We start from the raw sequence: 16390 nt of genomic DNA on the forward strand, positions 1-16390 counted from the left end.
GATTCATCATATTAGTCTTTTCACTTCTTATTTTGGTTGTGATTCTTTCTTCATTGCTTGTGGTCTTTTGTCCCTTGAAGTCCCTTTTGCCCCTCCAACATTTCATTAGTGTCTCTCCTGTAGCTTTTTCAGTGTCCTTAAATATAATTCAGCATTTTCCCAGTCTTAAAATTATAAAGTCTTTAAGTAAAAAACAGCTAAAGAACTTTAAACGTTCAATGTAGTGAAGATTGTAAGAGGTCTAAACATAATTTCAAAACAATAAAGTAAATAAGCACTGAGAAATCCACACAGTTTTTATAAATAGTCACTGCCCACTCCTGTCATTGCCAACACATGTCAATGAACAAAGTTGTTTTTATGAGCTGTCTGGATGTGTTTGCATTCATTGGCCCTGAGATCTCCACACTTAGTTCAACCATGGGGAAATACATGTAAACATTTTCAGTCTTTAAAATGCACAAATAATATTAAGACTTAAATCTTTTTTCCTTACGGCCTCTATCTATTGCCTCAGACTCTATTTGCTCTGTGTCCTACCATGAACAACCCAGCCTTTGCAGTCAGACCTGAATTTGAATCTAGTTTTACTTCTTATGAACTGAGTCTCATTTCCCACCACCAACCACTTCAAGATGAGACTGAAAGATCCACCTCTCAAGGTTGTTGTGAGAATCCCGTGCCTAGGGTCTTGGTACTTAAATGCTTTTGTTATCATTGGAATCATACTTTAGATATACTATTAAATATGGAAACTTCCAAGCATGCACAAAAATGCCGAGAATAGTTTATTGGACCTCCAAGGACCCAGCTTCAACAATTATCTACCCATGCCAATCTTGTTTCATCTGTCCGTCCCGTGTGCCCCTTCCCCCTGATTATTTTGAAATAGATCACAGATATCATGTCATTCATCTGTAAATATTATAGTAGGTATCTCTGAAGGACACATTCTTTTTAAAAATAACCATAAAATCTTATTATCAGAATATCATTCCTAAAAACTATCAAATACCCCCTTAGTATTCAAATTGCCCGATTGTCACATGGGGTTTGTTTTTGAACAGTTTAAGTCAATAGCCAAATAAGGTCCATACCCTTTAATATTTTATTGGAAATATAATTAAGGTATGGGAAGAGTTTTGCCATAAGAATGTGCATTGTAGGGGCACCCGGGTGGCTCAGTTGGCTAAGCGACTGACTTCGGCTCAGGTCATGATTTCATGGTTTGTGGGCTCGAGCCCCATGCTGGGCTCTGTGCTGACAGCTCAGAGCCTGGAGCCTGCTTCGGATTCTGTGTCTCCCTCTCCTCTTTGTGCTCTCTTTCTCAAAAATAAATAAATGTTAAAAAAAATTTTTTAAATACAAAGAAGAATGCGCATTGTAGTGTTGTTTAGAATGGAGAAAAATAAAATAATCATAGAAGAATAGGGGATTGGCTCCAAAAAAAGGGTATGTGACCTGACAATAGAACATACACAGCAGTTTAAAACAATACTGTAGAAAGACTATGTATTGAACAGAAAAGGTATTGGTGAGTGAAAAAAGCAGGTTATAAAACAGTATTCACACTTTCTATTTTTGTTAATAAAATATATATCTCATATGCCTATTTCGAATGGTGGGGGAATGAATGATTTTAATTCTCTCCTAAATTTTAGAATTAAAATTTCTCATCATTCTATAGTGATCATGTATTACTTGTGTAATAAAAAGTTGTTAAAAATAAAAATGCAGCAAAAGCGCATTTTGGTGGTTGTTTGGTTTCATACAGAGTTACTTATATTTGGCTTGTTAAGCTTCATTCTTACCATGTGTTTTCTCATGTGATCTGCAGAGAAGTCCTCAGAGGCAAGAAGAAGCAGAAGCCCTGAGAGGCTTTGTGCCTCCACCTCATGCTAGCACATAGCTCCACAAAAGCGCATTCATACAGCTGTTGTTCACGCTTGGGACACATGATCTCATGCGGTCTCCACATGCCATCCCGGGAAGGTGGGAGGCAGAGGTGTGCTGGGACTCATCTTCCTTTTAAGGGGAGAACCGAGTCACAGAGAACATGACTTTTCCTCACACCGCCTCTCAGGTTAGCTGTAGGGCCAGGTTTTGGTCCAGATGTTTGGTGCTGGCCATAACCATGAGACTACGTTTTGCATCTCTTCGGGATTGCAACATTTCAGTGTAGGTGTGCAAGAGGCGGGACCTACCTCTGTTTGGCGAAGGGAGTGCTTAATCCTGTCTCAATGTAACACACCGCACTGCATTCTGTGGTTCAGGATCTGACCCAACTTGCTCAAATTCTCCACACCCATTTAGGGAAGGATTGGCTTCTGCTTGTCTTTGCTTTCTGTGCAATATTCACATTCTGTCCACTGTCACCTTCTCTAACCTTTACTGCCTGCTGATGTCCGCAGCCCCCAGGTCCTGTGCACTCAGCTCATGTCTTCTGTGGCACTCTGAAGCCTGCACGGTCTGTCTGCTGCCCCTGCACCAAGCCCTCCCCACCCCCACCATGCTCCTGCTTCCATGGTCCCTTCTTGGCCATGCTCCACCTGTATTCAAGCTGGTTCGGACTTCTTCTCTGAATCCTTATCTGTACCTTGCAATTTAGTTGTATATTTCTTGTTCTCTATGTCCACCCTTTTCCCCCTAAAAGACTGTGGGCTCCTTGCAGGTAGACATTGTCAATAATGATGACAATGATAACAGTTCTGATAGGTGACTGGGCCCTTCTGGTGTACAGGCCCACAGCTTAGTGATTTACATAATTTCTCACTCAGTGATGGCAGTGTTTATAATGTCACTTGACAGATGAAGAAATCAAAGCTCTGAGAGATTGAGTAACTAGTCCAAGATCACTCAGCTAGAAAGTGAGAGAACAAGAATTTTAATTGTGTCTGTTTAATTGTAAAGCCCATGCTTTTCCACACTGCACACTCTTTGTCACTGTTGGTTGCTTGATTCAAATTTCCTTGGGTGTTCTTCACAGTGGCATCCCTGGAGTTTTCCTTTGGTGGTAGCAAAGCCTCCTGTCAATAAGAGAGCAGATAGTACTCTCCCTGGCCCAGATGGTTGGCTGGGATGAGAATATTCCAGGCTCTCTGTGTGTTCTTCCCACCCCATTTCTTGCCTCTGCACACCCTTCACTGCCCAACAACTCCTCTCTCTTGTCCCTTTCCCCAGGGACACCTAAGCAGCCAGAGGACTCTCCCTAGACAACTGGGAATCCCTGAGACTGCAGGTCTAATGCGTTTTGATAGAGTTGGTAAAAAAAAATAAATAAAATCATGGATCAGCTTAAGTCCCTGAGGAGAGAATCCAGACTGAAGACAAACCAACCTCCCCTACACCGCCCCCACATCCCCCATCTGGACCCTTTCCCTTCAAGGCTCCCCTTCCCTTCCCCCAGTCAGAATCCCTGTTTAGGGGCTCCCAAGCCTTTGAGCACAGCTCCACCCCTCTCCCAGCACCTAAAGTTTGGGGGCTGCATTCAAGTGAGAGATTTCCAAGTAGGGGTGTGTTAGAGGGACTTCTTCTGAGGGCAGCTTGTCCTGGAAAAACAAGGAAAAGAGTGGCAGCCACCGCTGCTATCTCTGAGGACATCACCGTAGCTTCCCAGGAGACCCTCTGCCCTTTCCCCTCCCACACCAGCCCAGGAGAGCGAGCGAGCAGAGCGATCAGGGACCGAGCTTGCTTATCGTCACCTGACGCTGGGCAGCCACTGATCCCATTGGTGGAGCCAGATTCAGTCTGGCTCTCTCGTTCTTTCTCGCCTTCTCTGCCTCTCTCTCTCTCCTCCACGCTGCTTTGATTTCGCTCTTGCCTCTCCTTGCGCTCGGCTGGGAACATCGCCTCTCTGGGGGCAGCAGCAGTGCGCTGCAGAGCCGGCAGGAGCTGCCTGCCGGGGCATGGAAGAAGCCTCTTTGGCAGCCTCGAGAGGAGCGAGAGGAGAGCGAGCGCGCCTCTGTCTGTGACCCAGGCGTCGCCGCTGCCCCTCTCCCTGGGGAGCACATCCACACAGAGGTCTCTCCCTTCCCTCCCTTCCAGGTCTTCCTCTGCAGAGCCCAGTGGAGCCAGGTGAGTGCCCTTTCTCCCCAGAGCATCCTGCTGTCAATTCTGAGAGGGACTCAGGTGGCAAGGGGCTAGGAGGTGGGGGCACCAGGGGCCTGCCACTGCCCACGGTACCCACCTGGATTGCCATGGCCAACGACCTTGTCCCCTGTTCCCCTGTTCCCCAGGGCCTTGGCAAAGAGGTTAACCCCTGGATCCAGTCCCCGGGGCACCACAGTCAGTCACCCCGTGACCATTCTGCTGCAGTCAGCGATGCCAACAGGGACAGTGGGGTGGGGAGAGACTTCCCTCTGGCTTGTGGGTGGCTTTTCTGGATGGGCATGGGCAAGGGGTATCCGTGTGCACGGCATGTATGCATGCTTGCGAGGAGCCTGGAGGTTTGCTTGCGTAGATAGTTCTGTATGTACACGCCTGTGCTCATGTGTGGGTCTCCACTGCTGTGTGGCATGTTTAGGAACATATGTTTCTTGTACATGTGAGGTACGTGTGTGGGGGGGGGTCACTTATCTGAGTAGCCTTTGGGTTATGTGGGCGGGGGCAGTGTGAGGCAGTATATTTATGGGGTGGACATATCATTTGTCATGTGTGTGGGAGTACATGTTGAGGGAGGGAATGCGTGCAACCAAAGCATTTCTATGTGGGGAGGGGCGACTCCAGAGCAGAAAGGGATAGGTAGGTGGAGAGTGTGGGCAGAAGCCACTGGCTGTGGGCAGCGCCTTATAGGTGTGCAAACCTGTTGGCACGGGAAGGATCGGGGCTGGCAGAGTGTGGCTAGAGACAAACCACATTTCCATAGTTGGGGTCTTTGAGCCTGGGGAAGACTTGAGAGAGAATATCAGAATATGGGCAGAGGTTGACGTGCGTGTGAATACACATGTGTGTGCAAGCAGGCATATGGGTTGTATGCCTTCTGTGGAGGTAGGACGCGCCTGTGGCTTTCTCTTCCCCCCAAATATAGCTTGTGAGAATGTGTGCCTGTATATGTGTGTGCGTGAGCCTATGAACTTGAACATGTGTGGGTCTGTGTGGAGGTGACAGCTTGTAGAGGGGAAACTGTGGGACATTCTTAGAATGTGGAACATGGCGGAGGCACCCGAGTGCGTAGGTGAGTGAGTGGGACCGAGAATGTCCGAGGAGGTGTGTGCAGCCCGTGTGCGGCAGGTGTGGGCGGGCACATTCAGTATATGTGTGCGTGTGTGTATACGTGGGCACGCACACATGTGCCTACCTGTGTGTGGGTGTGTAAATGCTTGTCTTGGCAGTGTGGGTGTTTCTCAGGTCCTGTCTCAACCTGTCCCTCACACCCTGACCTTCCCCAGTCACTTGGACTTGGAGAACTGGGGCTCACACCCACCCTCGGTCCACCCTGCTTTGCTGTTCTCCCGAGTGTCACTCACGACCACTCTCTCAAACTAGCATGGAGGAGTAATCTCAGCTTTTCTAGAACTGTAGAAAGAAAGGATGAGCCAGGTCCTGGAGATGCACCGCCCCCCCTTGCAAAGATGGCTGCCCCGTCTCTGGAGGAGACTCTGAAGAGAGGAGTATTGAGGAATAGGTGTCCATATGTGGGGTAGGCATAGACTGAATCCCCTGTGGATGGGAGGTGGTGGCTCAGGCCCTTTCTAGCATGGGATTGTGTCTGTGTTGGTGTGTTGTGTTGGTGCATGTGTGTGTGTGTGTGTGTGTGTGTGTGTGTGTATGTGTGTATGTGGGTGCATGTGGGTGCATGCGTGTGTCTCCCTGGGGAGCTTCTCACAGGGAGCCCAGAGGATAGCAACTCCCCACGTCCCCACATCTGTCCCCATGAATTGCAAACTGGTTTATTATCATCCAGTTGTTTACCAATCCTATTCTGTTTTATTTTTGGGTGGACCTGGTAGCACCCCCATGCTTGTTTACCGTAGGATTCTCTGTGCACAAGCCACCGGCATTTGGCTGGACTTCACAACAGGCAGGCTCACGCTTTAGGGTAAGAAGCTCAAATGAAACAAGGGCTCAGGGGACACCCTGGAATAGGTAAAAGCCATCACCCATATCCTTCACCCTGTGCCTGCCACTCAGGCAGCCCACGGATGAATTTAGAGGTATCAGGCTCCACGACAGGCTTAATTGACAGGAGAGTGTGGGTTGGATCTTCTGGAAGCTATAAATAGAAGTACCTGCTTTCGAAGGCACAAGGTACCCTTACCCTTAGCACCTGGGCAAAGAGAAGAGAAGACGCAGAAGGGGAGAAAAGGAAACCACATTCCAGAAAGCTGAGGTGTGCTTGGACGGGGCTTGAGAAGGAACCAGGAAAGCCTGAGCTTCACTGGGCACTAAGCAAATGCCCGGGAGCAAGTCCAACCCACATTCATGTTCTTGTCCCAGAGACAGTCTCTCCCCACTCCCTCTCCCTTCCCCACCCTGTTTCCCAGACCTCATGAGCCAGACCACAGTCAAGGACAGGGTCAGATCTTCCTAGCAAAAGCACAGGTGAGTGACAGTGCTATGGTCCTTTCATACCTGGAAGAGCAGCCGGGGCAGAAAAAGCAAAGGTGAGAGAAGAGGAAGGTGAGAGAAAATGCAGTTACTTGAAAGGGAAGGATAGAAGGAAGAAAAATAAGTAGCAATAAAACCATGTGCACCTATGCATATACACATGCCACACATGTCACACACACACGCACATGCACACACGAGGGGACACAACCTTGGCTTAATGATAAAGAGTTTGAGCTCTGGAGTCAGATGTGAATTCCAATCACTTTCTAGGCTGTGTGACCTTTGGCATCTTGGTACCTCCCCACCTCAGTTAACCCATCTGTAAAATGGGGATAGGGACCCCTGAGTGGCTCAGTCAGTTAAGCATCCGACTCTTTATCTCAGGGGCTTGAGTTCAAGCCCCACATTGGGCTCCGTGCTGGGCATGAAGCCTACTTTAGAAACAAATAAATAAAATAAAATGGGGGGCAATAAGAGTACCTGCCTATTGTGAGGTTTGCACGATATGATGCTTATGCAGTTATTATTACCACACAGATGCCCGAGGAAAATGTCAAAGGTAAAACCAATTATTTAAACAAGTCAAGCAACAGAGGATCAGCTGAAAGGAGAGAGTGATAGTTGAAAAGTTATGGGTGAAAGAAGAGCTGTGTCCCACGCTGCCCCCTCCCGCCACCAGTGTATCCAAGGGCATCTCCGTGGCACTTGTCCTCCTAGCCCTGCATCTTGGTGACCCTCCCTGAGTCACCCCTAGAGACGAGGGCGGCCCAAGCCGGAGCGACCTGTCACCCTTGGCCTCTCGGCTGCCAGTGCCCTCTGCCTGCCTCAACCCTCACACCAGTCTCCTCCGTGGGTGCTTCCTGTCTCTCCTATGCCTCGCACAGCTCTCTCCACCCCCACCCCCTTTCTCTTTTCACGCCTGCTGGCTGAGAGCCCCCCTCCTCGGTTCCATCTGCTGCAAATCTGTCCTGCCTGGCGTCTGCAGCATTCCCACTGCCTTTGCCACCTGTCAGGTGCGTCTGCTCAGCAGACCCCTCTGAGGAGAGCCAAGAACCCCCCAGGGGGGACACCCCATCCCACCTTTGGTCTTATCCCTCCACCATGCAATCTTCCCATGCAATCTTCCCATCAGATTGGATGAGGCAGGTGTAATCAGTGGATTATCCCCAAGGTTCCAATTTGCAAGAGATGTTGGGAGCAAGACATTCCAGAAAATTCAGTGGCAGGGAGAAAGCTGCTAATTCTTCCTCTCCCATCAGTCCCCAAAGGAGCCAAGCCACAGGGGAGCATGGAGCTGCTGTCCACGCCCCACAGCATCGAGGTCAACAACATCACCTGTGACTCCTTCCGCATCTCCTGGGCCATGGAGAACAGTGACCTGGAGAGGGTCACCCATTACTTCATTGACCTTAACAAGAAGGAGAATAAGAACTCCAACAAGTTCAAGCACCGGGTGAGTGGAGGGTGTGCAGAGGGCCTCTTGTTTACACCCCTCCTTAAAGGGAGCAGGGTGATGGAATGCTTGTGGGTGATCGTCAGGAGTCAGAGAAGCCTGGTTCAGATTACCCTGTGTAATCTTAGGAAAGTTCTTTAGCCTCTCTGAGCCCAAGTTCCTTCACTGGTAAAAAGGGAATAACAATGCCAGCCCCCGCAGGCTTGTGAGAGGCTTTGGTGAGGTAATGTTTGCGTGGTGTCTGGCTTGGGGCCCAGCCACCATGGACACCATTATCGGCATCATGACTGGGCTTCAGACGGATCAGGAAAACCTGGGCGGGGGTGGGGGGAGGGGGGGCGGTGCGGGGGGGCGGGGCACAGACATCACACCTGGGGCTGGTGTCTCAGGATCCAACAAAGCCCCCGACCCAGGAAGCAGCTTTGTTGTTGACTGTGTGGGCCACTCGGACCATGGGCAGGGGTGGGGCCCTTTGCTTGGTCCTCAAGGACGCCTCTTAGGCCCCTGTGATCCTCTCTGGCCCTGGCCCTCTGGCTTACTAGTGTGGCTGGGTTTAAGAAAGAAACATGAGAGAGTCCTCCGCTGGCTGGAGTGTCCTTTCCCTGGGTCAGAGCAGTGTGGGGGTGGGCGGGAGGAAGGCTCCCACCTTCTCAAGCTGGCAGAGATGAAGGGGGAAGAGTGAGGTGGGAAGGAGCTGGTTCCCACGACGACCGTATCATGTGGGTTACTCACCCTCTCTCTCTTTGGAACTGGCTCTCCCGATCTGGGTGTCTTTTGGCAGGCCAGTTGCCACGGTGACGTGAATGTTCAACACCACCCCCTTAACCCTCCCCCCCCAAAGAATAAGGATATTTTCCCTTCCTCCCTGGCTCTCAGCATTTGCCGTTGCCGTGGAGACGGCACTGCAGTGTGCAGAGCTCTCGAAGTCTCCCTCGAAAACGGAGGTCTCACCGCCCTCAACTTTTCGGCCTCCACCCCAGTGGCCTTTCTCCCTAGTTCCCAAGAGAGTGGGTGTCAGGGGGCATTGATGAGGGGTGGAGGCTGGGGGCTATCAATATGGCCTTCCCAATGGCCACTGCTTACTTCCTCAGGAAAATGGTGGCCAGGGCACCAAGCCATTGAATCTTGGAGACTTTGGCCCTCCTCAGGTGGCCCAGGTGCCATCTGGGGAGTGTGAGGTCTGGCAGAATGCCAAGATTGGACGTGACTCCCAGTTTGACTCTTGGCTCTCCGTCTGTATCCCATTTCTCAGGATGTCCCCACCAAGCTTGTGGCCAAGGCCGTGCCACTGCCCATGACAGTGAGAGGCCACTGGTTCCTGAGCCCCCGCACAGAGTACAGCGTGGCCGTGCAGACCGCCGTAAAGCAGAGTGATGGAGAGTACCTGGTGTCCGGCTGGAGCGAGACAGTCGAGTTCTGCACTGGGGGTGAGGCCCTGCTGTCCTGCTGCTTTAGCACATCTGGCTTAGTTGTGATCTTACCTCAGCACACACTTAGGAACACCTGCTGTATACAGGCTCTATGCTCAGGCTGTCAGGGAGATACTCATGGATGAGCCTCGCCCCTGCCCGCAACAAACCTGCAGTCTGACACAGGAGGCAGATGTGAGCCCTGCTAATCATGTTGACAATACCATTCCCATACAGGCATGGAGTTACTTTTCTGGCTTGGGGCAAGCATGTTTTTCTGAACTGTAGTAAAATGCACACCAACACAAAATTTCCCATTTTAACCATTGTTAAATGTATAGCTCAGTAGTATTAAGTACGTTCACACTGGTGTGCCACTGACCTCCAGAACTATTTCAACTTCCCAAACCGAAACTCTAACCCCATTAAACAGCAGCTCTCCCTTCCCTCCTCACTCCAGTCCCTGGCAACCACCATTCCACTTTCTGGGTCTGTAAATTTGACTACTGTTGGTACTTCACGTGAGGGGAATCACAGTATTTGTCCTTCTGCAACTGGCTTATTTTGCTCAGCATAATGTCCCCAAGATTCATCCACGTTGAGCATATGTCAAAACGTCCTTCCTCTACAAGGCTGAACAATTGTATGTGCGGACTACACATTGTTCATCCATCATCGGTAGATGGATACTCAGTAGGTCATCACATTTGCTTGTCTTGAGGCTCCACTTAGCCTGGAAAATGACCCCTGTTCAGTGGTCCTGCAAACCTCTTAGCAGAATTCAGTTGGCAAATTCCAGCATGAATAAACACCAGGCTTATGTGTACTTGGTCGTGGATGACCCACGATCTGCCCCACAATATTCCATTCCTTTGGTGTCCACAGTGAGAATTGCTCCAGATCTCTCTCTGTCACAAGGAAGGGGCAGGGAACATTCTTAGCCCCGGGCCTCTGAAGCTGCTGGTTCCATCCTCTGCCAAGGCCTATGCCCCAAGTCTCCTTGACATGCCATTCTCTTTTGAGTGGTGCTTTTTCTTAGCTCGGCTGCAAAACCCCACTCTCTGGAGGTGCTCCCACTCCTTGTGGGGAAAGCCTCTGGGTTTACCCCAGAACTCCACACATGGTGGAAGTTTATTTCAAACTGGGGAGTTGGGGATGGCTGCAGTCCAGTCCACACTACTCTTGCCAAACCCAGCACCCTGGCCAGGGCTACATCAGCAAGGAGGAAAGGGCACCTTTTTCTAATTTGTACAAAGGCTCTGTCTTGGCTAGCAGCCGCCCTGCCTGGGCCCCAGGGCCCCAGACTCTGATCCTGGCCCTGGGAGGTGTCCAATCTTACCATCCTGTTTCCAGCCTTCCCTGCTTCTCCTGGGATGCAGATGCACTCACTGCCTCAGACCCTGGTCCGGCTAACTATTCACTTCAGTGCTCTGTGATCTCCTCATGAGCCCCCACCTGTAATTTCCACTGGCTTCCACAGCCTTCTGCCTGCTGGGTTTGAGTTCTCCCTAGAGGACCTCAAATTCTCCCCTCTCAATCCTTCCTTTGCTTGCTGGTCCTCTTCACATGAGGATAGCTAGTGATTACAGCTCCTGGGGTCCCCAGTATGATTGTCTAACTGGGCAGCCCCTGCCCCTTTCTGACTCAGAGCCCTGAGCCTCTGGCAGCGAGGGTGCAGAGGTGCACCCAGCTGTCCATGTTCCCAGCTGGGCCACCTGGCCTGTTCCTATGTGGTCCAAGGTGCTGTAACTCTTTGGTATCCCCTGTTGCTCTGAGGACAGTTGTGGGCTGGCGTTCAATGTGCACAGTGGGTGAGTGTGGGAGGCTGTGATGCTCAGTCTGGCCCTGGGCTTACCAGCCTGGACTCTTGCAGACTATGCCAAGGAACACCTGGCCCAGCTGCAGGAGAAGGCCGAACAGATCGCAGGCCGCATGCTCCGCTTCTCTGTCTTCTACCGCAACCACCACAAGGAGTACTTCCAGCATGCCAGGTACGGCATGGCCCCTAGCAGGGCCTGGGTCTCTCCTTCCTCTCCTGGCTCTGCTTTGCCCACACAGCCCTGGCTGTCTGACATCACCCCCACCTTGTCATTGCCAGACCAGAGTCCCCATGGCATCTTATCACAGGCTGGCTCTGGGGGGGGGTGGGGGTGGCTGGCTGTTTGGGATTGGGCTCCAAGGAAGGAGAGGACTCTCCTTGGGATGGGGCTGCCTGGGGGAACCATGCTAACTGGCCTGGGTGAACGAGATCTCGGGTTTGTTCCTCCTTTGGGACAGTTCCTTTCACTGGGTTCTAATGCCAAGGGTCAGCCATCTCTCCAGTTCAAGCCCTGGGTCCCTGGGGGAGGTGGTGAGGGTAGCATAGAGTGACAGGTTTCCATGCATGAAGGGTCATTGTTTTCAAACTGTGTGCTGGATAGCCTGGAGGCTCCAGGAAGCTATCTCAGGGCACTTTGGTGGGGGGGAGGGGGGTACTGACGGGTTGTTGAAGAAATCAGACTGAGTCTTGGTGGGCCCCACACCTATCATTCAGCTGGAGCATCTTCAATTTTATTGCCTATGGACCGCCTATGTATAATTTCCTTCGGGGAAGAAAGAGAGGGGCTCTGTAGTCCAGAAATATTCAATCCAATTGATGATCTGGTCCAACCCACTCAGCCTACAGAGGGAGAGCCTGAAGCCCAGAAAGCCAGTAAGTCACTAGTTACTTGAGACTTCCAGGACCAGGCAAGGGTGAGGCTGGGTCTGGGGCTGCCCATCCTCCCCAGGCCTGCTGACACTGCTCCAAGACATTGTCCTTCTAAGGCTGGACTAGGGCAAGCTGCTACTCTTACTGTCTTTGTCATTGTATTCAGCTGGGGTGGGGCGTTCTGACCCTACCCCAGGGCAGCAGGGAACAAGGGAGATCTTTGGTGTTTGTACTAAAGAAGAGAGGCAGTGAGGTGTGTGGTGAGCTCACTGGCCCAGTTTGAGCTCCTCTTTCAGCAAGTAAGAAAGAGTCAGAAAGCACCCATATGTACTAGGATATAAAGGTGAATAAAGGCAGAGTGCCCCCTCTTGAAAACCTCAGAGGCTATCGGGGGGACAGTACAGACAGATGGAATGTAATGAGTGTGTATGTGATTGTTCAGTAAAATTCAGTGTCTGCACATAGTTTTGTTGAATACAAATGCCTGATGCTCCTGGAAGATTTTGAGAGCAGGGGATACCTATGCTGGGCCTTGATGGATGATCAGGAATTTGCCAGGGTAGGTGAAAGGAGGTGGGAAAGGCAGTCCAGGCAGAGGGAAGAGCACTGCAAAGGCACAAAGGCAGGAAAGTTGGGGTTCACATGTGGCTGGAGGATCTTACCTATGGATGTGGGGGTGTTGGGAGGTGGGTTCGAAAGGCCAGATCATGATAGCCCTGCTTTTCATGAAAGCCTCATTAAAGGGTTTTAAACTGGGGAGTGGTAGGTTCAGACATCTCCTCTGCGAAGGAGTGGGCTGCATCAGCTCATCTCCAGGGCTCTCCCTGCTCTCACATTCTGGAATGTTCTATTTGTGACTGATGGAGGCGGCAGCGGGTGGGAGAGCAGGGTGCTGCGCTGGCTCCCTTCTCAACCACACACAGCAGCCAAGCCTCAGCCCAGCTAACCAGCGGCATTTTCTCTTCCCTTTGGCATTTTTCCCCGGGGGTGGTTAGGACCCACTGCGGGAACATGCTGCAGCCCTACCTGAAGGACAACAGCGGCAGCCATGGCTCTCCAACCAGTGGCATGCTCCACGGCGTCTTCTTCAGCTGCAACACAGAGTTCAACACAGGCCAGCCGCCTCAGGACTCCCCCTACGGCCGCTGGCGCTTCCAGATCCCTGCCCAGCGCCTTTTCAACCCCAGCACCAACCTCTACTTTGCAGACTTCTACTGTATGTACACAGCTTACCACTACGCCATCCTGGTGCTGGCCCCCAAGGGCTCCCTGGGGGACCGCTTCTGCCGTGACCGCCTGCCCCTCCTGGACATTGCCTGCAACAAGTTCCTGACCTGCAGCGTGGAGGATGGGGAGCTGATCTTCCGCCATGCCCAGGACCTCATCCTGGAGATCATCTATACCGAGCCTGTCGACCTGTCCCTGGGCACCTTGGGGGAGATCAGCGGGCACCAGCTCATGAGCCTGTCCACTGCTGACGCCAAGAAAGACCCCAGCTGCAAAACCTGCAACATCAGCGTGGGCCGCTAGGGACTCCTGGGGAGGTGGGGGGCTAGAGAGAGATGACAGGCAGGGTGGCCTAGGTTCAGGGAGCTGGCTTTCTCTCCCCTGCCCCCCCTCCCCCCGCTCCCTCCACGCCACGGCCTCCCCCTTCCCCACCCCGCAGGCGTTAGAGGCAACAGAGGGCGGTCCCCTTGGTGGGCGTGGCCTATTCAACGTCTGGTGGACTTGGAAAGGCTTCTTAGCCGCGGTAGGTTGGTGGAAGGAGGGTAGATCTCTGGAGATTTCCCCATTCCCGGTTTCCCCGTCCTGCTGTTTCTTGCTTCATTCCGGCCTCCACTTAACGGAGACTCTCAGCCTGGGGGCTTTCGCTGAGCAGCCCACCCTAGCCAAAGCCCACGAGTTGCTTGCCCGCCCCCAGAGGCACAGCAGAGAGACGCGGGGTGCTCCTTTTTAGCCCCGCCCACCCCACTCAGGGCCAACCACAGAATGCCCCTCCCCGCTCTGCTGGGCCGGGGACCTCCCACTTCAGGCCTGGCCCTTTCCCTCTATACATAGTCTCTTGCACCGCTCTGCCCCCCAGCTGCTCCTTGACTCCCAGCACCCTCTTCCTGCATGGGGAGAGCTGTCCCTTCCTTTCTCCACCTGCCCTCTAGAAAGGGGCCCTCTTTTTCCTCTCGGCTTTGGGGGCTCCGGGCTGTTGGGACTTTTCCTTTCTTACCTGGAGATGATAAATACCCCAGCATACCTTCTCTCTTGCTCAGAGCACTGAGGTCTGGTTCCCCCAATGGCAGCCACTGGGGTTGAGGAGGGGGAAAGAGACCCCTGAGACCCAGAGGTACCCCTTTTAGGCCAGGAATGGGCGGCCTCACGCTCCGAGGGGACCCAGTGTGGAACTAGAATTGAGGGCTTTCCCTAAGAGCCCTGGCACCCTGCCTGACTGTGCGCTTTGCTCGCTCTCTTTGCCACGGTTCCGTGACTGCCCTGTGCCTGTGTGTGACCTGGACTGTGGCTTCCCTGCCACCGCACCTCACACCCCACCCACTGGCACTATCTGCTCCCCACTGCGAGCCTGTTGGCAAAGAGCTCCTTCCCTGGGGAGTTCTTGATGAAGTCTTCCTGGGCTTCCCAGCGTTTTTGCCAATTTCCTACTTTTGTATGGGTCATGAGGGTGGTGAGGGTGAACCCCTGAGATAGGCGGACCAGGTCGGGGGGGTGCTGGGTAGAGGTGTAGATGAAGGCAGCTAGCTGTTTGGGGGATGACGGAGGTGATGTCAGGCAGAGGACAACAGCCCCCACAGTGAGAGCCGGATTTCTGTGATGAAGTACAGAAGGGGCCAGCAGGCCAACAAGGCCATATCTCAGTAAGGGCACAGGTGGGACAGCTGGTTGCCTCTTGTGTAGCCACGGGGAGTGGTGTGGTCAGCTGTCTCTGTGGCACAGAACAGGTCTGGGGGCCCTGGGAGATGCATGGAGGAGAGGACATGGGCCCCCAGGCCTTTTCCGCCTCTGCTGACAGCATTGCTGTGGGGGTGGCCCACTGCTCTCCCCTGGCCCTGTGTCTGCCCTGAGCTGGGGGCACACCCGCCTGTGTTGTGCTTGCATCAATAAACCACCATGGCCTGAGAGCCCCGACTCTCTTTGGGCTCTGGGAGGGGTAGTTCTGACTAGGCAAGTTGCACAAGCACAGAGGAACTCAAATGGGGATGCCCCCCAGGACAAGACATCTGGAACTGTCTCCAAGGGTGTTCCAAATCTTGCTGTGGGAGGCAGAGCTCAGAGAGCAGAGCAAAATCTCTAGCTTGGAAGGGACTTTGAAGGTCTTTTGGTACTTATGACCTTGCACTTTGCAGAAGGGGAAACTGAGGCTTCTTAGAGGAGAACCTATAGCAATCTGGAGACCTAACCAAGGTCCTCTTTTTGGAGCCCTTCCCAGTGCAGCAACCTGACACTGCATCAACCCCAGATGCTACTGAATTTCCCTCCCCCAGAGCCCAAATGTCCCCTCCCCAGCAGGGCTCCTCATTTGCAGATCTGAGTCACCTCTGCGTCTATTATTATGGACTTATTAAAATGATCCTCTGCTGGAGTATGAAAGCTCCAGAAAAATTAGAGTCACCTCACTGACACTTGCCTGGGCTGAGGGCCAAATGAACATGTGTCATCCAGAGCTTGGGGCATAGCCTCCTTGGGCTAGGGGAAAGCTGAAGGGCAAACGACCACTTCCTGAGGGCCTATTATGGGCCAGGCATCTGGCCAGGTGCTTTCACACACATCAGCTTCACAATGGCCCTGTACTGTAGTATTCCCACTTAACAGATAAAGAAACTGAGGCACAAAGAAGTTAAAAGGATTGCCAGGTAGGCGACAGTGCCTGGGTTTGATTCAGAGGCTGGAATCTTCCCATTGCACTGTCCTGTCCTCCCTCATGTATGCCAGGGACCACCTGGGCTGTAAGACATGGGCAGGCCCATCTGAATATGTGGCCCTCTCAAGGGTCTCCTCCACATCTCTTCTGGCTGACCAAGGCTGTGCCTCCATCTTGAATAACACCAGGGGGGGCTGTGGAGTCACAAATGCCAAGGAGCCTTCTTTTAAAGGAGTAGTGGGCAGCACTGGTGTCCAGAATTCCATGGATGGGGAGTGACCTCCAGGATCCATCCTTCCACCTCTGGTCAGGACACCCCCACCCCACCCCAGAGGGGTTTTTGGAATCCTCCCAGAGGAGCAGGCTTTAGTCTTCCTTTTGTGAGCCCTCTGGGTTTCTTAGGAAAAGATGGACTCCCAGTG

At 52.4% G+C, this 16390-nt stretch overlaps 1 protein-coding gene and 1 long non-coding RNA gene across 3 annotated transcripts; one reads left to right on the top strand and one right to left on the bottom strand.

Annotated features, from left to right (window-relative positions):
• Positions 1-5572: 5572 nt before the first annotated feature.
• LOC122217535 (phytanoyl-CoA 2-hydroxylase interacting protein) lies at positions 5573-15600 on the top strand. Of its 2 annotated transcripts, XM_042934622.1 has the most exons (6): positions 5573-5638; positions 5949-6037; positions 7809-8002; positions 9255-9429; positions 11285-11402; positions 13096-15600. In XM_042934622.1, exons 3-6 carry the CDS (start codon positions 7838-7840, stop codon positions 13628-13630), a joined length of 993 nt encoding a protein of 330 aa, XP_042790556.1. In that variant the 5' UTR covers positions 5573-5638; positions 5949-6037; positions 7809-7837; the 3' UTR covers positions 13631-15600. The 2 variants fall into 2 exon arrangements, with proteins under 2 accessions (XP_042790556.1, XP_042790555.1); XM_042934621.1 differs by lacking the exons at positions 5573-5638; positions 5949-6037 and adding an exon at positions 7346-7562.
• LOC122217536 lies at positions 9653-13439 on the bottom strand. Its single transcript, XR_006201569.1, has 3 exons — positions 13334-13439; positions 13127-13191; positions 9653-10319 (listed from the first exon to the last, which is right to left on the bottom strand). It is a non-coding gene; the product is annotated as an uncharacterized LOC122217536 (long non-coding RNA).
• Positions 15601-16390: the final 790 nt, after the last annotated feature.

Source organism: Panthera leo, chromosome B1 (genome assembly GCF_018350215.1).
Source record: "Panthera leo isolate Ple1 chromosome B1, P.leo_Ple1_pat1.1, whole genome shotgun sequence".
Taxonomy (NCBI): Eukaryota; Metazoa; Chordata; class Mammalia; order Carnivora; family Felidae; genus Panthera; species Panthera leo.

What these genes read in the sequence shown, in the direction of transcription:
- LOC122217535 (XM_042934621.1), top strand. Translation starts at nt 7,421, where the DNA reads ATGCCTCGCACAGCTCTCTCCACCCCCACCCCCTTTCTCTTTTCACGC. An exon ending in AGTCGAGTTCTGCACTGGGG is followed by an intron (nt 9,430 to 11,284) that starts GTGAGGCCCTGC and finishes GGACTCTTGCAG; the next exon opens with ACTATGCCAAGGAACACCTG. An exon ending in GAGTACTTCCAGCATGCCAG is followed by an intron (nt 11,403 to 13,095) that starts GTACGGCATGGC and finishes GGGGGTGGTTAG; the next exon opens with GACCCACTGCGGGAACATGC.